At 33.2% G+C, this 26,331-nt stretch overlaps 1 protein-coding gene across 1 annotated transcript; it reads left to right on the top strand.

Moving 5' to 3' along the window:
• The first annotated feature begins 13,340 nt into the window (after positions 1 to 13,340).
• On the top strand, positions 13,341 to 20,788 carry LOC133204602 (sushi, nidogen and EGF-like domain-containing protein 1). Its single transcript, XM_061340355.1, has 3 exons — positions 13,341 to 13,644; positions 20,320 to 20,433; positions 20,641 to 20,788. Exons 1-3 carry the CDS (start codon positions 13,341 to 13,343, stop codon positions 20,760 to 20,762), a joined length of 540 nt encoding a protein of 179 aa, XP_061196339.1. The 3' UTR covers positions 20,763 to 20,788.
• Positions 20,789 to 26,331: the final 5,543 nt, after the last annotated feature.

The raw sequence follows: 26,331 nt of genomic DNA, 5'->3' as shown, positions 1-26,331 counted from the left end.
TTTGTGATATGACCCTTGACTTAATGGACTTCAAGTATTTCTCGAAAAGATGCGAATGTTATGTCATAAAAGTATATTTTTAAGGTATAGTGGGTCATTGCTCCATATTTTTGGTAACCAAAAAAAATATATTTTTATGCAAACTTTGAGGATTAACTTTCAAAAAGGTGGAGCGAAGACCCACTCATATCGAAAAATAGCATTATAGTATGAGAAAATGACTCTTTTTGCCCGCTTTAGTGTGTGTCTAATATTTCCCAGGCAAATAATTTCAATCTTTTAGGGATTTTTGCAAATTATAGAGATTTTATATAAAGTATATTTTAATGTTAGACGAAATATCAAGGAAAATTTTGATATAATTGAAATTTAATTTTTCATCTTCATGTTTGTCACACTATAGGCTTATCGCTCGTCATATTCACCCATCTCCTTTATTCAAATTTCATTAATATCCATTTTGGCTTTCAGGGGTTAAGGATTTGCATTTCTATTTGATTGTTAGATTCTATCACAGTCTTACTGTCCCTGGATTTTTTTTTTTTTGGCATGAACTATATTCAATGCCGTAGCAAATAAATTGCTGATAACTTTTAGACTTAGTTACATCTTTATTGAAGCTAAAACCATGCGTTCCTGGGAACACTCTAGTTCTGTAAGAAATCGGCAAAGATAATTAAGCAGAGATTTTTGATGAATAAAATGGTTTTTTTAACATGTATGGTCTGCGTTATAAAACATGATGTGATAGGGTAACGTAATGCATCTTGTACACGTACTCAAGGACACCGACGTTTTTCAATATCGAAATTGGACGTAAAACATATTTACAATAAAATTTGAAGCCAGCGAGTTAAAAGTAATAAATTACAATTATATGGAAACGAAATGAAAAAAAAAAAAACATGTGTAAACTTGTCAAGTTGGAAACACTCTGAATGGGTATTGTTGGTATCATACAGACTGTGTCATGGCCTTGACTCAAGTTTAAGGTCACTAAGAACAAGATGCTTTTACTGGATGTGTGGTCTGAAAGAACAGATGTTAACTTGTCAAGTCGGTAACACAGATAGGTTTGCGTCATAGCCAGAGTGTGTCATGGCTTGATGCAAGGTCATCTGGACAAGTTCAAGGTCACGAAAGAGAAAGTGTACATTATTTTATTGTCTTTCTACTGGCGAAGCATTGCAAGTTGATAGTCCCTTAAAAGATTATTAATCATCTTAGAATATGGCATGACCTTGACTCAAGGTCACTGCTCCAACGGAAGACCTATTCGTTGCTCTGCAACGAGCTGGGCTCTAGTTTGTATAACTATTATTTATATATTGGGCACTGGCGAAATTTACATTCAGTTGTCAATATCTAGGAATTAATACTCCTAATTTTCAAATAGTTATTAAAGAGAAAACCTTTGAAAATATAAATATTTAGTCGTGTAATAATAATAATAATAATAATATATCTTGATGGACATTAAGCTTCACTTATTTTTCCGGAAGGTAAAGCCTTTTTAAAGGGTTCGGAATCGGGGGAAGGGGGGGGGGGGGTTAAAGTGACCAGAAATAATATTTTTATTGACAATTCTCTCTGAATGCTTCATTCAGAAATGTAGACTGCTGCACTCAAAATTTCAATTAATTCGTTCATTAGCAGGGCACTTTCTATCATGAATTCTTTTTTTTATGTCCAAAGTTACTAAGTATATTTTGAAAATCTTGATAAATTGCTGAAAAAAGATTGAGGGTTTGATTTATCTGTATATTTGATTTATCTGTATTATTGATAATGATTACATCAAATTCTTGGGTTTAAAACTGTACCATAAATAGTCACCTAAATTTTACTGAAGGAAAATTAAGATTGATGAAACAGCAATTAAAACTTCCTCGTCGTGCAATATTAGAAAATTTAGAAGTTTATACATATGCTATTTATGCTATGCCTCGCTTTACTTAGTCAGAATATTCTTCTTTTAATTTCAAGAGGGGCTTTTATCAGCAGAGAAACAAAAAACATGTATAGCTCTTTGAAAGTTATAAAAGAATATGACTGTTTTTTAATGCATCAGCAACACTAAATGACATTCTATTTAAAGCAGCTTCAAAATCTCTTCCTCAACTCAAAAAGAAATATATATATATATATATATATATATATATATATATATATATATATATATATATATATATATATATATATATATATATTAAACAATATATTTAATATATATGTTTAATATTGTAATCCGATTACTGAGACTTTATTTCAATTTTGGATATACCCATCCAGTGATCGAGATGGAAACACAAAATTCTACAAATAAGGAGAAAGAAAAAGGACTTGACAAAGACATGTTATTAGCGGAACTTTTAAAGAAAACAGATATAACAAATCAACTACTGAAAGATTGAGGTTTGTAGTAATTTGCTACCTAATAATCAGTTTACTTCAAATTTGGATTTAAACCACTTAATGGATGAAGAGGAAACAAATTTGAAAACAGCGTCAACACAAAATGTTGAGATGACCTCATATCAGTCTCCTACGCAATTAATTCAAAGGGAAGTTAATGAGCTCGCTTTACAAAAAGAAGCCATGAGAATTAAACAAAGGATCAAGGTCACTTGGACGCAAACTCTCAACTCCAGGAAACAAACATACTATAAACAAATAAGTAATGCCAACCGCGCAGAATATTACGAAAAATGGGTAAGTCTGGAAAATCCCGTAATCCCGAGGAAATTTAGAATTAAGCCAATACGGGGAGAACCGGTTGAACAAACAAATGTTAGAGTTGAGACAGCTAAGAGTCGTGTGATGGGAGAAATTCAGTTACTAAGAATGAGGGCAGAAAACAACCAAAAAAGAGTTCTGTCGATCGACCTAGAAATGGATCGCTTACTGAAAACTAAGGCATATGGCAGAGTATTAGAAATACTACAAGATACGTGGAGATCTGATTGCCTTAAGGAGGAACAAACTTCATACAACAGATGGAGATATACGGAAGCCTGGCTTTTGGATTATGAAAAAAATTATGGTAAAGAAGTTATTAAACAAAATACACCAAGACTACAGTCATTGCATAAAAGACAAACTTCTAGGAAAAGTTACGCGTCCGCCGTAAGAACCAGTTCTGCAAATAATCCTACAGTTACAGGGGATTTCCCTACGGAAAATGCGCCTGAACCATCGTTTCCTAAAGGAATAAAATCATTTTCGGGAAAACGAAAAACCGCAAATAAGAATCAATACGAGAATTCTGAATCCAGAAGTAAATCTTCTCGTAGTGCTTTTCCACAAAATCAACAGATTCCTAAGTACCACAAAGGCATAAAAAGACGGAATCAGGGCAACAACAGACAAAATGAAAATTACCGAGGATACGTTAGAAGTAGGCGTCCACCAAACTTTTACAGAAACGAAAGAACTACGTATATTGGAAGAGGGGTACGCAATTATTTTTTAGGAGGAGGCAAAATGAACCAAGGCCAAAGATACAAGAACCAATTACCACAATTGTTAACAACAACAATTCCAGGGATGCACCCAGGAATGCAATTAAAATAGAACCAAAAGTATTTAATCTTTCCGACAGACATCTGACGGATTCCGAAATCAAATTACTGTCTAAGGGTCTTAAATACACCCCTACACCTCATGTAAATAATCAAGAGCTTAAAACGGATATTAAAGCCTATACTCGACGACTCAGGTTATATGAATATTTTCATGAAAGTGATACCAATGAATCTGATTCCGAGTCTCAAGAAGCAGAACAAATAGACCTGGTAAGAAACAAATCTAAGTTTAATCCAAAACGAGGAAGAAATCGAACTTTGGATGCCGTTTGCGACACATTAGAAAATATTCATTTTCCAAACAAACCCAGAAATATCAAACCCAACCTTTCTAAGGAAGAGGAAAAAGCTCTTAAAAGCCTATGCGATGACCCTACTATCATTATTAAAGAGGCTGATAAAGGAGGTGGAGTTGTGTTAATGAATAAGGATTTTTACAAAATAAAATCTTACAAATGTTACAAGACAACAACTTTTATGAAAGACTGCACAATTGTCATGAGAAGAAAACAATTACTAAAATAAAAAAGCTGGTATATGGACCACTATCGGAAGGTTTAACAGATAAAGAACAGGACTACCTGACAAACTTTGAATTCCGAGAGAGCCAATTCTATGGTTTACCTAAAGTTCACAAGTCTAAAATTATTAAGGACGCCATAGCAAATCAAAATAGTGTATGTATTACGTGTCTAGATCCAGGTGATTTATGCTTCAGACCCATTGTAGGAGGACCAAACTCATCAACACAAAGACTGAGTCACTTATTGGATATACTTTTAAAACCATATTGTCAAAAAGTACCCAGCTTTGTAAGAGACGATCTGGATTTCATAAATCATTTACCTACTCAGATCACCTGTAACACAAAACTTGTCACTTTTGATGTCGTTAGTTTATATACTAATATTCCTACAGAATTAGGATTGGAAGCTGTAAAATTTTGGATGGAAAGTTATCCCGATATACTAAATGACAGATTCCAACAGAATTTTATTTTAGAAGCACTTAAATTAGTTCTAGAAAACAATTCATTTGCTTTTTCTGACCATCATTACCTTCAAACTAAGGGAACTGCAATGGGGACGAAAGTCGCACCTACCTATGCAACATTAACCTTAGGTTATTTAGAACATAAGTTACATGAACAATTATGTTCGTTGTGGGGAATAGAATCTGCAAATAATATACAGTCTAAATGGAAAAGATTTTTAGACGACTGTTTTATCTTATGGGATGATGATGTCGACAAATTATCGGAGTTTTACGATCTAATAAACCAAATGAACTCGGATATCAAATTCACGATGGAAACAGATGATACGCAAATGCCATTTCTCGATGTTCTTATATCAAAAGATAATACCAGGTTAAATACGGATATATACTATAAGCCGACAGATACACACCAATATCTGCATTTCGGATCGTGCCATCCCCACCATACTAAAACGGCTATACCATATAATCTCGCAAGAAGAATCTGTACCATTGTGAGCAATATTAATACGAGGGATATCCGTTTGGAGGAATTAAAATTGTATTTATTGAGCCAAAAATACCCAGAGCAACTGGTAGATAATAGTATTATGAAAGCCAAGGAGTGTGATAGAACACAATTACTTTCAAACACACGACGTGCGAAGGACGGAGAAACTATACCCTTTGTTCACACGTACAATCCGAGAAATAAAAACATCAATTCAATTGTTTATGAATTAAATAGCTTACTTAGAGAGGATGAACAAACGAAAACTACATACAAAAACTGTCGTTTTATCAGCAGTAAACGTCAGCCTAAAAACCTTAAGAGAATACTTTGTTCCTCCCAATTCGCTGACCATAATTATACAGTGTCAAAGTGTACGGACCCTCGCTGCGGCACATGTGACTACATTACAGAAGGGACGAGTTATAGTTTTAACGGGCGTGAATTTAAAGTTAATGCCAACATGTCATGTGATACGAAAGATGTCATATACGCCATCATATGTCCTGGATGCAAAGAATATTATATTGGTGAAACTGGCAACAGTCTCCGTGCCCGTGTACGAGTACATAAGCAACACATCAGTACACCTGAATATAGACAAATCCAGTTAAGTGCACACCTGGAAACTTGTGGAAAAAAACGATTTAACATTTTCCCTTTTTATAAACTCAGATGTGCCAGTGATATCCAGAGACGGGAAAAAGAAAAACATTTTATTTGTATTCTAAAGCCAAAACTTAATAGTCTCTTATAAACTACCTATGATTTTCCCGAACTTTTTCATCATCATTGCAGTATTTTATCTATGACGTCACAATATAGACATTAAACGTTCCGCTTAGTTTAACGTCATAATCATTGTTACTATGTTACCGTTGTATACATTTTTGTAATGTAAAGCTTCTGAAGATTTTTAACCCTTTTGCTGCCATACGGATTTCCTGTTCAAATTACGTCCTGTGCCGTGACAGTTTTCTATTACGTTGAATCTATGGTGTAACGTAACTGTGACGTCACAAACAATGTACGTAGGTAAAGGTATAAATACATTTTCGTTTTTGCAAAATATCGTTCAAATATACATAATATTAAACAGATTCTACGACAGCCCCCTTCGGAAAAAAATACATTTATAGTACTCACAATTTATGCTTATAATATTTTAGTAGATCTAGTCACAGGCACTTGACGTTACATATTTTTCTTATTTAAAAAATATTACCCCATATCCAATTCACGTGAATTATTAGGCAGCTAGGGTACCTGTGGATCAAGTGTATACATGCACAACATATATTGAACGAAATATGAGTAAAGTTAGAAATATGTACAGGTGCAGTGTAATTGAAACACAGTGATACATAAAGTACTACTTTTAGCTTTTCGGGATTTACCAGGCAAAGCGCTCTAAACATAAAAAAATCAACTGGACTTGAAAAAGGTTAATTTCTGTTCCTACACCTTAACATATTTTTGAACATAGACCTTACATATTACCACATGACGAACATACACTCGTTTCCCTGAAAACACTTGTATTGTTTAAATTATATAATTGTTATGGTTATATTTGTTCAAACGTTTATATGTTGAACTTTTTCTGTCTTTTACTGTCACATTTTGTAATTGTGAATTATTATTCACCTGGAATACACCGACTAAGACGTACGTTACTTCCAAAAGTTCGTTCTCTTCGGTTTCTTTACCACCCTTTATCGACAACTCGGATACAATCCGTGGATTGTTGAATTCAATCAAATGAAAAAGCTTAAATTTATAAAAACTTATTTTGTCCTTTTTTTAAATTTTACTACAAATTTTTTTCTGCAATATTTTTTACCCATGGTAAAATAATGTTATTTTTATTCTATGGGTTAAAAAAATATCACAGAAACAAGTGCCTGTGCTTTGTATTTGGTCCTAGATAAATAAACACCTTCAAGGTCCTTAAAAATTAACAATCATTTCATTTGTTGAAACTAAATATTCCGTCAACATGTAACTTACAATGTGCATCTACATGTGAGTAGTAATTAACCTTAAAAGTATATAAGTTTTCATTACAAATATGTTTTTCAAACAGAAAGCGTCAAAGTACGATTTTAGGAGTACATAATCATACCAAACATTTTGGCGATCGGCAACTCTTAATGTACGACCTTACAACTAAAATAACAGGCTAGAAAAATAACGGACATGGTTGCTACTGTATACTGTATATATATCAGTATATTATGATTTTTCAAAATTACAATGGAGATGTGTGGAACCTATAGAGCAAAGAGAACCGTTTATAGATTTATCTACCTAATTAGAAATGCCTCGCCTACCTGTTAGGAAGTGAAATAATTTATTACTACTAGTTAAGTTACGTTTGGAGGAAATCAAGATCTTAGGGGTATATTTGCGGGGGTGAGGGTGGGGGTCTTGTCCCGATTTCGACTGAAAAGATATTTTGCCGGCCCTCTGATTGTTAATACCTCCCATAATTCTAGCATTAATTTAATAGCAACAAATTCAAAAAATTAATCTGACACGAGAAGAATGCAAAAATATCTGACCACGTATTAACACCCACCCCGCAGTTGAAATCAATCGTACCTAAAAAAAACCTGAGGCCTGTTCAACAGCGCGAACGTTCGCGAGCGCTCGCCAACATTTCTGTTGAAAGGATAAGGAATTTAGGCGAGCGCTCGCAAACGTTCGCTCTGTTGAACAGGCCTCTGTAATGGTCATATGGACAAACAGAGTGGATGGAATTGGATGAGAAATGATAAACATGCAGAGATTACATGTAATTATCGTTTCTTGCAGAAAGAAGGGCCATAATTGCTCAATCGACTTAAGCAGTCTTTTCCGGCAATTGGCGATGTTCAATTTCGAGTGAAAATTTCTCGAAGGGACAAAAAAAGGCTAAAAAAAAATTGAAAAAAATTAAATTCAATGTTTCTTTTCCTTAGTTATTTCTTTGTTTTCAACATTTAAACCATTCTGCCCCCCCCCCTTTTCGCCGATATACACCCCGGGCTTGTTGGAAGTCCCCCCTAATCATATTTCTTAGACTTTTTAATCATGTCTTTCCCTCCAGATTTTTACACTTTTACAATGGTAAATATAATTCATACATTGTCAATACCATCAAAACTGGGTATTGTGGATTTGGGGAAAAGGCAGTACGACCCACAAGTACATGTACATGTGTCACATGAAGACATTTCGATTTTTCTTAATGAAAGTGTCATGCACTTACTACATGCACTTAATTCCAGAATTAAAGGTATATGTAGAGTTCTTTATCTATTTGCCGAATTTCTTTTATTATGCGACATGTAATCTGTTGTAAACTGCATTTTCCTGTATAAACTTGTGATGCTCCTGAGGATAAAACTTTTTATAGTCGGTTAAAAAGCTCTACAAGGCTTAAATGTTATATTGTTAAATTGTATTGCATGTATATATAATGCCGATATTAGATTAAAAAAAAATTATTTACAGAAATTACAATGATATTGCATTACTAGCAGAGTTGGAAAAATGTGCCGGATTACCGACATTTGCCGGTAGATTTCATACATGTCCGGCAAAAGTTGAAACCATGCCGCACATCGTATCCGGTAAATTTTGAAACACCACTACCTAGAGAAATTAAAGTTATTCCCGTGTTTTAGGAAAAATATCACTGGAAAAAAAAATCCACTGGAACTTTTACGGCATTGTATTGCTTTTATCGTTCAGACAAGGATTGAAAATATTGATGAAATTGCATAATTTCAAATCAGAATGCATCAGTTTACATTTTCTAGAATCAAGACAAATGAAAAATCTGTTTAAAAAATATTTTCTTCGAATTTTCAGTAATAAATTGGTTAAACAATTGATAGAGGCCAAAATGGCGCGAAACTCAGAATGATGATGGAACGTCATAGTCGTGCCGTTTTACTTATGACGTAATGAGTTAACGGTAGGCCCAAAAAAGGCCCTTGGCACTCAACGTAGTTTTTGAAAAAAGGCCCAAAATAGGCCCACGGCACAAAGAATGTTAATGAAAGCGCTAAAGCTTTACGGAGGATTCTTGTGTTTTCTTTTTATATTTGTTTAATATTGTAATCCGATTACTGAGACTTTATTTCAATTTTGGATATATATATATATATATATATATATATATATATATATATATATATTTTAGGAATGACTCTAATTCTTGGCCAAATTATTCGAGTATAACCTGGTTTGGGTCAGTTTACGCTTTATAATCCGCGAAGCGGATTATAAAACAGCGTAAACTGACCCAAACCAGGTTATACTCGAATAATTTGGCCAAGAATTAGAGTCATTCCTTATAATTTAATTTTAAAATCATTAAATAACTATGGGTGTAAAATTTCGTTGCTTTTCATCAGTTCAAATTTGCCGCTCAATAATACAACCGTAGTAACGGAAGTAAGGGAAGTGATGGGAAGCAAGGGGAGGTAAAAACTGATACATAGGCCTAGCAGCCTTGTTGTTTGTTTACATGTGGTAAGATCGAATTATTGTTTGAAGTTAAGGGTACATTTATTAAATCTGGAATTTTCCATGAATCCCGAGGACTGGAAATGAGAGGATTGATTCAGCTGGTTGTCAGGGGGGTGTGTCCCCATACCAAACCAGGTTATACAGAAATAGTTTGTGTTCCTTTTTGGATATTAACCAATCAGAGGCTAGAATACAAACAAAATTAAATTATATATATATATATATATATATATATATATATATATATATATATATATATATATATATATATATATATATATATATATATATCTGAGAGCCTTGAGAAATCGGCCCATTACATTATGTGAAAGTAATATTAATTTATCCAATGAAATCTCAATTTAGAGGTCAGTTTTATTTAAAAATACGAAAAACTAATGCTGAATTGCACAATATCAGGGCAAACAAGAGAAAAACTTTGTACTTTGCATTAAAGCGACACCGTGATGCACAAACGGGAAAATTGACAAAAATAGAATTTTTGTATGAAACGCACTAATTTTGCTCAGTTCCTAAAAGTATGAGGTTTCAGAAAATTACAGGTTTCGGAACCTAAAATGTCTACTTTTATGGCCCAAGACGAAAATGTTGCTTCACTTCTTCCTCTTTATTGTGCGCGTGTGCAGAAAAGTTGAAGTCACCATGGTCTCAAGTCCCAAAAATTGAGTGTTGGTAGACCAATAATTTTCATATAGTCTTCAAAAAAGATTATCAGAACATACATGTAATTCTCACCTTTGCATGCTCCAATTCAGTGTTGTTTACAACTTTACGCTAAAAATAAAAGTGGCGTGACCATGACATGCATGATAACAACGACACGGTAGATACGACCTTTGTTTTTCCTGTACTTTATATTTTGCAGTCTTGTCTTGCTTTAGAGAGCAGTTGAGTTTGTCAAATCTTTGCTATACTCATATTTTTCATAAATCTTTTGCTTTTAATATGATACAAATCTTAAAAGAAACACATGGTTTGACTCATTAAGTAACTTTAGGTAAATCCAAAAATTTACTGGAATCTAGCTGAAAATGAGCTGCAAAATTAACATTCTTCAGTGTACATGAACAGACTCTACAGAGCCATCCACTGTTACATACAAGTGGTTTAATCATATCAAAATTTCAAATCACTATGATGCATCATTTTTTGTACACGATCTAAAGGAGCCAGTGGCTTCCATTGAAAAGACCTTGTGTGTTAATGCATTAGTAGAAGACTATCTATGTTATAAACTTGTGTCTAATCCTTTTGTTTTAAAATAAAGTAAGGCACCATGATTACAGGATTAGAAAATGTTTTATCAATATATGAATAAATGTGGTCATAATGCATTTCTGTTATGTCCGCAGCAGATTTTCAATGCCTGCTTGTCTTATATGTTACTAACAACGTCTTTAACACAGGGGTAAACGACTCTCATTACCGTCTTCCATAATTATTCTAATGAAACAAACAAATACCGTGGTATCACAAGTTCCAGTGCTTTCAAGGTACTTTTCAATCAGTATCTTGAACATCAGATTGGATTCATTTCTAGATAAATAAAATAATTAAATTAATACTAATCAATATGATTTGAAAATATTCTTTATAATATTAAAAATTTCAATAAACTTTTTTCCTGATATGAAATATATTATGATATAGAGTTATTGATCTTATATTGGTGAATATTGGCACGAGTTGGCTGTACAAATGCACGAGCTTGCGAGTGCATTTGTACAGCCAACGAGGGCCAATATTCACCAATATAAGTTCAATAACTCCTTTATTATACAAAAAAAACATATATATATATATATAATAATTATCTAAGTTAAACAACTCAAAATTAATGAGAATTTTTCAGTATTAGTATTTAAATTTAAACAGTGTATTATCAGCGTCTGTCTGGAAGTGTTCAATATCGCATCATTTCAATGACCCTACACGGCGTCATGATTTGCTTTTTGAGATTTTATTGAGGCTTATAGGTATTAAATTATTAATTAATAGTTTCAATCTTGTGTGAAAATAGACACATCTTACCTAAATGCAACTACCCATCATAAAAGTTTCCTTTGAGCGGTTGACAAGACAACATTTATTTTTTATAACAACAGGGCGTTCGATATGGAACGCTCGCATTCGGGAAGTTACGGGGCATATACATGTACGTATTGCAAACTCAGCGTTCAATAAAACGTCAAGATATTGAACGCTAAAATTCTTAAGAATTTTAGTAGTTTTTTTTTTTTATTATTTTAGAACATTTATTAGCTATATAATCTATACTTATAAATTAATAAAGTTTGCAAATAAACTCCGAAACGGGTGCACCAGAGTTCTTTCTAACTCCTTTATGAATACACTAGATGCAAGATGATGTCCGTAAACTATATTCAGATTTCACTCGCTTAGTAAGTATCGTACTTTAAATTAAAAGTCTACTTTCATTTTCTATTAAAAGCCATGAAATAGCAAAAACGTGAGTATGGTGGCGGTTCCGGTTGGCGGATCTAAGTTACTGGCAATTCTTAATGAAACTGACAACAAGCAATCGTTCATTTATTTTATAAAACGTCATCACTTAATTATTTAATCAAAACTTGATTTAAATGATATTAAAGAAATAAGTTGTGATAAACGATTAAAAAGGGAAATGTGCAAAATATTTTCGTCCTTCACCGATCTTAATATTGACGGAAAATTCTAGAACATCATATAGTATCGAGCCCGATGTTAAAAAGAAAAACGAGGCGATTATAGCTGCATCAACATAAAAAAGTTTTTGTGTGAATGGTCATTGAAATAATGGTAAATCATTGATAACACTATAAGCTGTAAATATATTTATATATCGAAAGACTATTATTAGGTTTTCGTAATAAATTTATCTGTAAAATTTGTATATTCCTCACTGGGAGCTGAGTGGCAACGAACCCGAAGTACAATTTGTACTTCGTAATAAATTAGCTGACATGAAAAAAGGAAATGATTCAAATGAATGAATAAGGTATCAAATACAATTAAAGCTCTTAAAATTTTGTTCTTTAATCAAAACATTTTAGGGTTTTTTTTTCTTCCGAATACAGTCTTTTGTATCAAATACTCGGCCTATCCATAGGGCGTTAAAAGCTAATGTTTACCAAAAAAAAAAAAATCAAATAATAAAAATGTGCATGTTCGCTGGTTTTATCCCTGACGGAAATGAAAGAAGAACACCTGAAGTACAATATCCATAACATAGTATAACAGGTTTCACAATATAAACGTCAATTAATGAAATTTTTTTCCAGGTTTTTACAGGGGGGGGGGGGGCTACATCTACTTCTGCTCCAAAGCTAAATGCGGAATTTTGAACAAAGTATTTCTTCCTTCTATAAGCCTGCAGGCTGTCAGTAGAAACTACAATATATATTATTGGAATTTTTCTGTCGGTAGTGGTATAAATTCAATTCCCCGCGCTTGCGCGGGATTTCATCTAGTTACTATAAAACGAGTAATTCCTGATTTTGAGTTACCGGTATCTTGGCTTTTGTTACGAGATAGTAAAAAGGCATTCATCATCCTTGCTTTCCCCATAAGTAAACACTCATCATGAAAATCATTGGATTTATTGACTTTAATTCTAGCGTTCATAAATATTGAATTGGTAAATTGTTTGTTAATGATATGATTAGATGTGCCTTCATGAATTTCATCATTTACCCGGTATCCCAGTGTAAAGTGACAATATCACCATGTTTATGCCGTTCTTCTGGTTTCTGGTTTGTTTTATTGCTGTCGCCGGTTCAGATTTTGCGAATGCCTCTGGTGTAACATTCGCAGAATGCCAGGAAGCTCTTTGTGAAAAGAAAGAACCCAACTATCCAGCGCTAGAGACGCACTTTGTCATTTCTCGAATTGACTGCTTGGCCCGCTGCCTTGGTAACGACTTGTGTAACTTTGTTGGCCATTACGCTAACCTTTGCAAATTCTTTACCACACCGAACCTGGCCAATGACATGCGGCACTCTACCACGGAGTGGAAATTCTGGATAAGACGTAAGACATTATCTCATTTATAATTTCTAGTCCCATGATTATAATTTCATAGATATATTACTTTAATCCAATGATGAACATGCAGTTTTGTAATATTTTCTGTCAAAATTCTCATGTTATCGCCTACATACTTTAAACTATTTTTGCATGTATATTGTAATAATATTTTTATAAGGTTGCTTGGCAAATAAAGAAAAAAAAAGATACCAGATACATGTACTTGAAACACAGTTATACCGTTATTAGAAACTATTTTATTTTTTCTTCGGAATTTGCAAACGGAATTCAAGCCACTAATTTCTATGTATATGGATACAGATTCGATTAAAAGATTATCTAATACTTGAATACTTCGTTCATCAGTTGTTGGTTTGATGGGTATCTAGGGAGTGTCTCAGTTGAATCCTGTAATTTGTTGTAATTAATTCCACAGCTAAGTGATTACGGTTCTGCAACCAATCTGTCATATCTGCCAAAATAATCACTGTATTATTACTATCGTTTTGTTATTATTATTATTTCTGCCATGCATTGTAAAAAATCAAAATGTACTTATCAACCATTATTTTATTAGATGTATTTTTTTTATTTTTGATTTTGTTTAGATTTTGAAATGAGAGATGAAGGTTAAATTCGCTTGTGTTTACACGTATGATTCTGTTTCTCAGTATCAAACACGATCCTCTCCTGTAAATAAGAGATTGGGCTTATAACTTAAAAGAAATTAACGTACATTAGACTGAAACGCAAAAGAAACGCAACATCCTATTTTAGAGGGGAAATTTTTTTTAAAGGATATAATTTTGTATCTAAAAAGTACGGATATCTTCAACTTTGTAAGTATCGATAATTTAACGGTTGAATGATTTTCATGCCATAACCGGAAGTTAAGTTTGAGCCCGCTTAACAGAAATCAAAAATTGCATGTTTAACAAAACATTTGACAAAAATATGGGGTTTTAAGGGTTTGTATCTGTTTATCATAAGTAATGCAGCAATATTCCGCAAAATAAATTCTTTCGTTTCCGGAAGAGATGCCAAGGCTTCCCGAAAATGACTTACGTATGCATTTCAAATGCTCTAGCTGGAAAATCTGAAAATAAAGGTGATGGAGAATTGCAGATGCAAAAATGGACAACAACACGCCTCAACAGGCTCATACGTATGTATTTGCATGAATGATAGTCCGTGGACCGCAAGTCCAAGTGTTACTACACTGCGCTAGGTTAGAGAAAATTCGACTTCGTCATCTGAAAAACGGACATTTAAAAATGGCAAAGAATATTTTTTTCGCTCAGATCTCGAGATTGAAGAACCTATTGCATCGTGGAAATCAAGCTGCAATTGTTGTGCATGACAGTCTTCCACGCTTATAATTCAATGGCTGAGAAGAGGGGTGTTTTAACAGCCATGTGTTACTTTCTAAAGTTAAAAGATAATCATTTAACATTGTTATCAAATCTCTGATGTTTTTAAATCGAGTTTAACTCAACTGTAATCAGTTTTGAAAATCATTAGTTAAAAGGTTCAAATATCTGTAGATTACTGTTTGTTGCGTTTCTTTTGCGTTTCAGTATACTTTTTCTGGGGGTTTATTCCCTGAACGTCTACTCATTAAAACAACTACTTAATTATCACACTCAATTAAGAGGCCCTCTAAGGGGTCCAGGTAGATTTTACCTGTGTTACCTTGATTTAACAAAGTAGTCAAAATTAAACAATTTAATATTTACTGATAAAATTGTGTCTTAAAACACAGATTTATTGATTAAATACTTGCTATAATTGAAGGCCCTGAACAAATATTTTTTCATATACATGTAATAAATATTTTTATTTAAAATACATTCAAAATTCGAAAAAGATACATAATTGCACAAGACATGTAAATTAACAGATAACATGTTTATGAATTATTTTTAAACATTACTTTTTTAACATAACACTTGGCACTTGAAGCATTACTTACATCACATCTTAAGCTTTATTTAATCTATATCAAATATGGGGAACTTTTTTCACATTGCATTTGCAGACCCATAGAACGAGGGGGGGGGGGCATTTTTCTGAGTATAGACTTTTCCTGTAGTATATATATATTTTTTTTTCTAGATTTAATATGTAAATTTTCATTAGATGCTGCCCCCTTACTTTCTGTTGCTGTAAGGTCGAGCGCTGGCGAATTCCAACACTTGAAAAAAAAAAATCTACAAACAGTTAGAGTCCATCCCTACCATATACAAACACACAAAATAGGATTTTTAATGTTTTTTTATTATTATTATTTTAATTTTGCTTGTCATATTTCTTTGGGAGGTCGACCCTTCCCCCACTGTTTAAACCATAGTTACCTCTTTGTTTGGAAGCAATATCTAAAGTTAGCACCGTTTTGTTTACATCAAATTCAGACACGTAGTATCGTTTTTGAAAGAAGAAGGGGGGGGGGGAGAAAATTTTTTGACAACTTACGTTTAAAAATATTGTCCAAAACCCAACTTTCTTTTGGGGGTGTTAAAATTCAAAATAAAGGGGGTTTTTTTCTTTCAAAAAATCGTATCTTACGCTTCTTGATAAATTTGTACCAAAATAATTTATAATTTATAAAATAATTAATTGAGATTTGAGTTTTATGATGCAAACTAACAAAGATTTTGAAATTATTCATTGTTATAATATTTAAAATTTATGCTCTGAAACAGTGATTAAAACTAAATTAAAAAGTATCTAAAGCAAAATTCATTTAACTCTTAATAAGATATATTGAAAAGAAAAATGAAATATGATCGATAGATTTTTCCTGTTATAGAAAGAATGCTACTTACATGTTTACCGAAATTTCATTTAATCGATCTTTAAGACATCTCCTCTGAAATATGGCTTAAGTATGGAAAGATTGATATTAACTTTAATTTTTATGATTTTTTTTTTTTTGGGGGGGGGGGAGGTGGAGATAATGAAAAGATTGTTTTAATTGCAAATAAGATCCTTTAGTGTTTAAAGTTTACCGTAAATAAATGCACAATATAAATATCTAATAAAACATGTCAAGAAAAGTCAGATAAGCTTATTTTGTTTTTGCTAATAAATTATTTATGGAAACAAAACACATTATTTTTAGCATTTTTTTAAAGCAATGGATAAAATCTTCAAGATTTTTACATTTCCTCTGAAAAAAATAATGTAAAATAATTGATATATTTTATCAATCTTTCCATGCTGAAACCATTTTTTCCAGAAGAGATGCCTTAAAGATCCCCAAATTAATGTTGCTGTAGAATTCCTCCTTCAATAAATACAGGTATAAATGATTGTAGACTCTACCTGTACCCCTTAGAGGGCCCCTTAATTGAGTGTGATAATTAGATGTTGGTTTAGTCCAGTAGACGTTCAGGGAACACACCTTTCTGGTTGTTCGTGTTGGTGATAATTGATTCAATTAGGCATTTTGCATGATTACATCAAAGAACATCAAAACAATTGAAAAAAAAAAAAAATAGTTTCATTGCATGAGCTCTGCCACAATTGACGAAAATTGAGATAATACTTATATGGATGATATTTATCGTCATGATTATATGCTAGCAATACTAGTTGTTAATAAATTTTCAATTTTCGTCGTTTTGTTAATGAACATTGTACAGGGTGAATAAATTAATAAATTAATATTCTTAATAAATATCATATACGATTGAATATTTAATGACATAATCACTAATCATCATTACATTATCTTCATCATCATTTTCATCTATAAAGCATAGTAAATTACAGTCGTTTGGAATTTATTATGTTTTCATCCATAAAATATCTCATTCATATTCATGGGGCTGAATGCTCATTGGTGGATTTAGGAGTGTGAAAGGTCAAAGGTGTTTGTGTCAGAATGGGTGAGGCTTGGAGTTGTATGATTGGGTGATATTTTAGAGTGAGGAGTGTGCGAGTCGTTTTATTAGTTTGGTATTAGGTGCGCATGCTTGGCGCCAAATACCCTTACTAATTCACTCCACCCTAGGACAGCCAGGAGTAAGGTAGAATTCCTCTCCTTCTCCATAAGGTTTCTCATTTAATAATGTGGACAATTTAACTGTCTATTCGGTAAGAAATTTTACCACCGTTGCTCTAGATAAATTAGATATATTATAAAATAATTATCTACTTAAAGATAATTATATCAGAAAAGTTAAAATATATTAAATAATTTAACACTGTTTAATGTGTGAGTGTATAGGTATGAGAGTGTATTCATTTATTTTCATTACTGTTATTGTTACAGGTCACCTTTTAAATCTTACCATGTAATTGAAATATACATCGAACCCAACAGCTGTTTGCCTTGTTATCATTATAAAGGAGTATCAAATAAATACGGCTGAGGCAATGGCGCCCAACGTACAAATACCCACTATTCCCTAGGAACATGCATTACAGCATTTCCTTAACTCCTAGAATTCGAGGACGAATTTCTACGAAGAGGGGGAATATGTCACCGGGTTAACAGGTGCGTGAAAGTCAGTCAATATTTCGGGTCTCAATAGCTCAGTAGTTACTAGAGCGCTAGCACGGTACGCCAGATGCCCTGGGTTCGAGTCCCGGTTGAACTTGATTTTTCACCACCTGTGACAACATGAACATTTAGGGATAACAACATGAGAATTAAGCTTAAGTATGGGGGTTTAAATATTTTGCACTTGATTTGCTTTTGTCGTCAAATGTTAAATATTCTGGACATCAGTATTTCAATATGCAATGTAGCTCACACTGTTATAGATATGTTTTACTGTTGTACCAGTTTGAATTCCACTAAAGCTCAATATTTGCTTCTGGCACTACGGGGATCGGTATATCTTGGTATCTGTTTAAAATTTTCTTAAAGCACATTCTCTTTGTACCCATTACAGTTGAAAGTTCAATGATAAATTCACTCATTTTTATGTCCATCTAAAATCACAATTATTAGTGGGTTTTCTAATCAGCTTCATGGATATCTAAAATCCATAAATGTCTAGCACGAAAAATAGGCACTTTGTCACGTCTAGAAAAAAGAACCCTTCTGTTTTATTCAAGGTTGTAAATCGTTGCACATGATGTCTTTGGAAATGGTAACAAGTTAAATGTGCACAATTTGAATTATGATTATAGTCCTTTGTCGAGTAATGTTAATTAAACGTTATTGTGATTGACTTCCTAGCCTGGTTCCCTATCCCTATTATGCTTCGTATACTCCGCGACACTTGCCTTGGCAAGGATGAGCCAGGGAACCAGGCTAATTGAATTATGTGCATGGCGCTTATTATCAACTTCCGGTGTAAACTATGTGCGTTTCCCATCGTGTTTCCCGTTCCTTGGTACAATTCATTATTTCAAGGAGGACAACCTCTATGGTCTTAATAATATTTAAGCTAAATATTTTTGTATACATTTCAGTATTTTTTTCTTTTATGGCAAGATAGATACATGAAGCTGTAGTCAGCCAAGCATTTTGGAAATATATGAGGCGCCGTTTTGGTATTTACTGCCAAAAAGTGATATCACCTATTCGAATAAGTGATATCACCTATTCGAATAGGTGATATCACCTATTCGAATAGGTGATATCACTCATTCAAATTGAATAGGTGATATCACCTATTCGAATAGGTGATATCACTTATTCGAATAGGTGATATCACATATTCGAATAGGTGATATCACTTTTTGACAGTAAATACCAAAACGGCGCCTCATAGAAATAGGTAGTGGTAAAATATTAAATTTTCACAATGTCGAAAAGTACATCTAAATTCTGATATTTTCAATATTAAGGGATATATACATAACTTTAAAAGAGTAGGTTCAGTAGAAACTAAACATTTCCCCATATTTCCCATATAAAATGCATGCTCAGTAGCACGAAAGACCCATGAGCTACATCGCTTACCTGAGTCACGATGGCCCTGCTGTTCTTCATCAGCAGAATTTTTCCCTTTATTTTCAAATAATATTTGAATGATAACATATTGTGTCACCGCCCTACCCCGGGGGTTATGAATTGAAAAAAAAAATGAATTTATTCTACCAGAGGATGCTTCCATAACAATATGACTAAGATTTTTCCTATATATGCCTATGTAAAACTTTGATCGCCCATTGTGGCCCCACCCCACCCGGGGTGATGATTAAACAAACTTGAACCTACACTACCTGAGGATGCTTCCATATAAATATGACTTACACTGTACCATGACATTGCTGTTCTTGAGATTTTTCCAATATATTTCTTTGTAAAACTTTGATTACCCATTGTGACCCAACCCTACCCACGGGGATCATGATTTGCATAATCTCGAATCAACACTACCTGAAGATGCTTCCGTATATACAAGTGATTAATCATGGCTTTACTGTTCTAGAAAAATTTTTTTTTAAAAGATTTGTCCTATATATTCCTTTTTTAAAACATTGATCCCCATTTGGGTCCTTCCATATGCTTCCATATTCCTTTGTGTTATATGACACTTTTAAGTCTCAGCTATGGTTGCAGAGGCGTTTGAAGTGTTAAGGTCAAGTTCACCACTACATTCCTCCTTTTTAATGATAGAGTACGATGATTACTTACTGTTACTCAATGTACCACCTTTCTTTCTGACGTTTATAAAGCTACAAAATTTCCTAACAAATCACTATAATATTTTGTAGCTAATCTTTGTGACAGTAACCCGTGCTTAAATTTTTCGACTTGCCAACAACGTCGAGATTTCTACAAATGTTTGTGTGGCATACAATATGGTGGAACACGATGTGAAGAGAAAGGTATTTTGATCTATTACAGCTGAAGACATATTCAAGTACAGTATAGTTACATATATAATACAAAATGGGACGATCTCACCAAGTGTCATGAACTGTTACATAGCATTTCAAAAAATATTCTAGAAAATGTTATTTCATCAGCAGAAAACGATAATTCTGTTTCTTATTCTTTCTATATTAGCGTGTTTACATTTTATTTTATTTCAGTGAGTTGCACATCTGCTCCCTGCCATAATAATGCCTCCTGTGTAGTTATGACCGGTGATGGTGATTTTGAATGTATTTGTTTAACTGGGTACACAGGAGAACTATGTGAATCTACAATATAAACCATCTCCACGCATACAAGAAATATCAAAGTACAATAATAAAAAACGGCTTCATGTTTTTAACAAATGTTTTATATATTATTTGTAACTGAGTATTTTATACTGAGTACTGTAAACAGTCTTAATTCCGCGGAAACACAACTTCCGTTCAATCGCAGGTAGAAAATAGCACAGATTTCTTGGATTGCCATTGTTTTGCCTTAAATGAACTTAAAGTACGCCGTGAACAATTTCAAAACATAGTGGATGCAATTAAAATTAAAAAATGATGTGTTTCTGAAAGACTGATACCCCGTATGGCAGCTCATGGCGAAGATGAAAGTGTCTCAAATACAAGTCAATCTCCAAGGTCAAGGTCAAGAAATAAACAACGTTGGTACTCAAAGAAAGATATTGTCACAAGGAATACATCTGTGAAATATGAAGGCTCTTGCAGCAATCATTCAAAATTAGGATCAAGGTTAAAGTTTTTTAAAGTAGGTAAAACTCGAAGTTCAAGGTCACGATGTAAAAAAAAATTCGTACTTAAGAAAATGTCTTGTCACAAGGAATACATCTGGGAAATATGAAATCCCTACCACCAAGCGTTCAAAAGTTATGGCTAGGTTAAGAGTTTTTTAAATGTAAGTCAAACTCCAAAGTCATAGTTAGAGGGTCAAAATTGTTAGTACCTTAAAAAAGTTCTTGACACAAGGAAAATACACGTGAAATATGAAAGCTCTAGCTTCAACCATTCAGGCCAAGGCTGAATTTTGTTCAATAGATCAACGCCAAGGTCAAGGTCAAAAATATTTGTACCCAAGGAAAAGTCTTATCAAAAGAAAAACAGATGTGAAGTATGAAAGCCTTAGCACCAACCATTCAAAAGTTATGGTCAAGTTTAAAGTTTAAATATTTTTCAATATCTGAATAAAATTAAAGCACATTCTTTCACTTAGGATATTTTTTAATTAATAGCCATTATAATGCTTGAAAGTCTGTAATCGTTTTGAAGTTGCAAATGCAATACATGTAATTATTATTTGTTACCCAAATCCTAAATGACACGTTTTGGTAATTAATCTAAAAGAAATAATTGTGTTGTAGAAGTCATAGCAACATAATCTAAATAAGAATAATAGCATATTTAAAATGAATACAGGGCAAAGATTCTGTTAAATTTCGAACAATACATTAAGTTGAAAATGAAATAATTTTTTAGTATCAATACGAGGGTTGTCCAGTAAAATCGTGAACAAGTAGTCTAGAGTGAAAAATAATCAACACTGCTTTCTTAAATTTTCCCTTTTCTTTGGTACATTCTTCATCAATATATTTTTCATCAATATACATAGCAAATTTCAAAGAGTTATATGCACCGATAAACAAAATATGGGATTGTATGTTACGTGTGATATTGCCTTACAGTGCAAGGATGATAACTACAAAATTTCTAAAGCAACGTCACGTTTCATCTTTGCTTAAAAAAGTTGGAAAAGCCCTACTTAAATTCCGGAAATTTTAGTGACATACACACTCGAGTTCCCCTTGATTCCTCCATTAACAGTCGAGGAACCAAGTGATAGTGAATTAAAAAACATGATAATTTTTACCCCAACTTTGTCTGTCTAATACTTTTATTGCGAAATAATACTCACACATTCCCTGTTAAAACCCTGATTTTTTGGTTCGTGCGGCATAGGACCATACCCTGTGCACATTTAAGTATAATAGAATCCTTATTTCTGCCTAGTATATTCTATTAAAAATATTAAGATGTATTCCAATGTGATTAATAAACATGTGATGAAAATTTCAACTCAGTGCATGCATTATTTTTCAGTTTAAACGCGGTGTCCATGATTTTACCGGACAACCCTAGTATATATGCCATTCCATTTGTTCAAACAAAATGCGTTTTCAATTACCTGTATTTTTAAGGGTATTCTTGAATCTAGAACTACGTTTCTCAAAAAGATTCTCAAAATCTGTTTTAGATTAATAATTTAAGTCCATAATTGTAATATATAAGACGCTATATCGTTTCGAACTGCAATTTTCTTTTCAAATCACTTCTCAACCTCTCTTAGAGTTCCCAGAAGTAAATCATTTTCAAAGAAAACTAAAAATTCTGATATCCTGAAGAGATATACATTTGTAATCTTCGAGTAAGTCCATTTTGTGTGTTGCCTGCAAAGCAAAGCAGAGCGACACTTAGGGATTACTTTTGAAGTTGACCTTTGACTTACTTTAAAAAATAGTTCATAGAGCTGGTATACAACTTATTTTTGACAATTAAGAGGTAAGCTGTGCTTTTAGCATGTGCACTGACTGTCATAAGATATCCTTAAAAAATACCAGCGTTAAATTCCACTTGACCTTGACTTTTGACCTCCATGGCAAAAATACTTCGATCGATTAAATTAAAACCAAGTCTTGTGTTTTGAATTTAACGAGAGGCAGAGTTTAGATAACTAGCATATATATTAATGAAGGCAAATGATTGATTGACTGATTGTATGTTGTTTTACGTCCCGTTCGAGAATTTTTCATTCATACAGAGAAGTCACCATATACCGGTGAAGGGATTAAACTTAGACCTTTACTCAAGGCCATTGGGCAGTGAGGGTTTTTTATCGTGCCAACGCGTACCCATCAGAAGAACCTGCAACCTTCACTTTTAAGTGCCGAGCGCTTGACGAAGGAAACAGTTGCAACCTATTTTTATCGACTTAGTCTGGGCCATGATTCGAACACACGACCTTCCGATCACGGAGCGAGCGCTCTACCGACTGAGCTACCGTGACGACGCTGAAGGTAAATGCATGAACTATGATACCAGTGGCTGATCACTCTTAGAATTACTTACATCTTTAATGATGATATAAAGCAAAGCAGGCGACACGTGCGTTCCTTGGAACACTCTAGTTTTTAAACATTTGGCTGATATATGCATAAATCAACAACACAAATTATCATAAGCTGTTCCTCATGTAACAGGTTCGTGATAAGTACTGTGTTACCATTACAGCATTATTTTTGTTAACTTGTAAGATCGTCTAAAGTAATTATTGGAATCTAGATGTAGACAATGTTCAGTGTATTCGTCACCAAATTTGATGCTACATTGTTATTTATACTGAAAGTAAAAAGAAATGCATACCGAAATGCAAAAGGTTACATTCTTTTTACTACACAGTGATAGCCAAATACAATTATACTTTAAATATCTAATATCTAAATCATAATTGTCTTGTATTAAGGCATGATAACGAATCATTTTAACATATCAGTTATTAACTATAGGGAGTAGGGGTCTGAAATGTAGAATTCAAAGTTTCTGAAGTCAATATCGCGTGTGTCCTCCTCCTGCATTTACTACGTGTATTCCCTTGTGCATGGAGTTACTAGTAATCAGGAGATTGATTCTTCTTATTTGGATGTTATTCGATTCTTCTGTAAGTGCTTGTCTCAGCTCGAATGTTGATCCCAAATTCGTTGATCCATCTTTTTCTTGGGTAGTAGGGACACATCAATCATGTTCAACAAGTGCACGTATGTATGATGTAGTACTTCAACATGTATCACGTAAATTTCTATTTGATAAATGCAATTATTATATACTAGTAGTAAATACATCCATTCTGGACTGCGACAATGTGACCTCACAGTACCTCATATCAACGATTGGTCCAAAAACTTATGTCTCGTATCAGACCGGCTTGCAAAAATCCATAGCAAACCGGAAGTAAACATTTTAATAACATTTAAAAGTTAATTTACTCGATTGTATTGAAATATATGTGTAAAACAATTCATGTACTAAAATTTGTTAACTTGATTTGTTTTAAAATGACCCAAAATTGGATGTATTAGCTTTTAAAGAAAAACGTCAAAAGCACGAAACATTCTTAATTGTCTATAAGTGGGCTATCATAATAAATGTTTTAAATAATATTTTAATAATTGATATCATAATTTGAATACTACCTACTAACATCCATATCATATCATATCATATCAGCCCTTGGGCCCCATTTCAGCCTGAGGACTGAAGGTCCGAGAGCTAAAATGGGGCCACTCGGGCTGACATATGATATGGATTTTAGTATGTAATGTTCTCTATTTATTATTATACAGGATTTTTGCATCCTTGATATGAACATTGACATGTACCCTTTGTTATACACCCTGTATCATCACCCTTTATTAGCTTTATTAGTCTTTTTTAGCTCACCTGACCTGAAAGCTCAAGTGAGCTTTTCTGATCACCCGTTGTCCGTCGTTCATCCGTCTGTAAACTTTTCACATTTTCAACTTCTCAAGAACCACCGTGCCAATTTTAACCAAAGTTGGTACAAAGCATCCTTGGGGGAAGGGGATTTTAAATTGTTAAAATGAAGGACCAAGTCCCCTTACAAGGGGAGATAATCGACAAAAGACATTTAAAAAAAAAATCTCCTCAAGAACCACTGAGCCAGAAAAGCTAAACTTATGTGAAAGCTTCGTGAGGTAGTGTACATTCTAAATTGTTCAAATCATGACCCCAGGGGGTAGGATGGGGCCACAATAGGGAATCAAAGTTTTACATTGAAATATATGGGGGGAATCTTGAAAAATCTTTTTTATTAAGAACCACTAGGCCAGAAAAGCTGAAACTTAAGTGGAAGCTTCCTTAGGTAGTGTAGATTATAAATTGTTCGAATCATGGCCTCCGGAGGAAGGGTGGGGCATCTAAAGAGAATCAAAGTTTTACATTGAAATATATGGGAAATATCTTTAAAATTCTTCTTCTCAAGAACCAATGGGTCAGAAAAGCTGAAACTTATGTGGAAGCTTTCTGTGATAGTGTAGATTCTAAATTCTTCAAATCATGACCCCTTGGGCATGCACAATAAGTATTACAAGGGGAAAATCTAATGAAGAACAGCAGGGCTAAAGTTACTCAGGTGAGCGTCGTGGCCCATGGGCCTCTTGTTATACTCCTTTTCGGAACATCTCAGAGCTGTAATTTTCATTGGGATCTTTTCCTATTCTGAATGATGTTTTTATAATACATGTAATAAAAAAAACATATATATAGAAAATCTGCATCAAAACCCATAACAACCCTCGACCAATATTAACCCTTTGACCTTCGGCCATCGGGCTAATATTTTAGTCTCTGGTTGATATGAGATGTTACACATTTTGCCATGTTTTATTCTCTATTGATTTCCTGAAATAAAGTACACAAATCTTTATTTTCCTGATTACGGTATATATGCAGAATTTATATACATATATAGATGTTTCATCTATACTTTTTTAAAAAATGGTTTAATTTTAATATAAATTATGGACATTTCATATATATCTTAACCCAACTTGCACTTATTTACTTTGTTACTAAAATTTTTCGGGAAAAAAAGTTCTTGATCAGCAGAAAAAATACGTTTTAACAGACTTCAACATTGTAAGGATGATATCTCCAAAATAGAGGAAGAAACCTACGACAATCGAAATTAGATTTTAGATGAGATAAAGGGAAACTACGTCAAATGATGTTATATTGATTTTCTAAACGTGGTCATTCAATTTCGACTTTAAC

The sequence above is a fragment of the Saccostrea echinata genome, unplaced genomic scaffold (genome assembly GCF_033153115.1).
Source record: "Saccostrea echinata isolate AGI-Se365-2 ecotype Australia unplaced genomic scaffold, CSIRO_AGI_Sech_v1 ptg000054l, whole genome shotgun sequence".
NCBI classification, from domain to species: Eukaryota; Metazoa; Mollusca; class Bivalvia; order Ostreida; family Ostreidae; genus Saccostrea; species Saccostrea echinata.
This window is presented reverse-complemented; position numbering and strand designations above follow the sequence as displayed.

Coding starts and splice junctions, on each gene's coding strand:
- LOC133204602 (XM_061340355.1), top strand. CDS start 13,341: ATGTTTATGCCGTTCTTCTGGTTTCTGGTTTGTTTTATTGCTGTCGCC. Junction 13,645..20,319: donor GTGGAAATTCTGGATAAGAC/GTAAGACATTAT, acceptor AATATTTTGTAG/CTAATCTTTGTGACAGTAAC. Junction 20,434..20,640: donor AACACGATGTGAAGAGAAAG/GTATTTTGATCT, acceptor ATTTTATTTCAG/TGAGTTGCACATCTGCTCCC.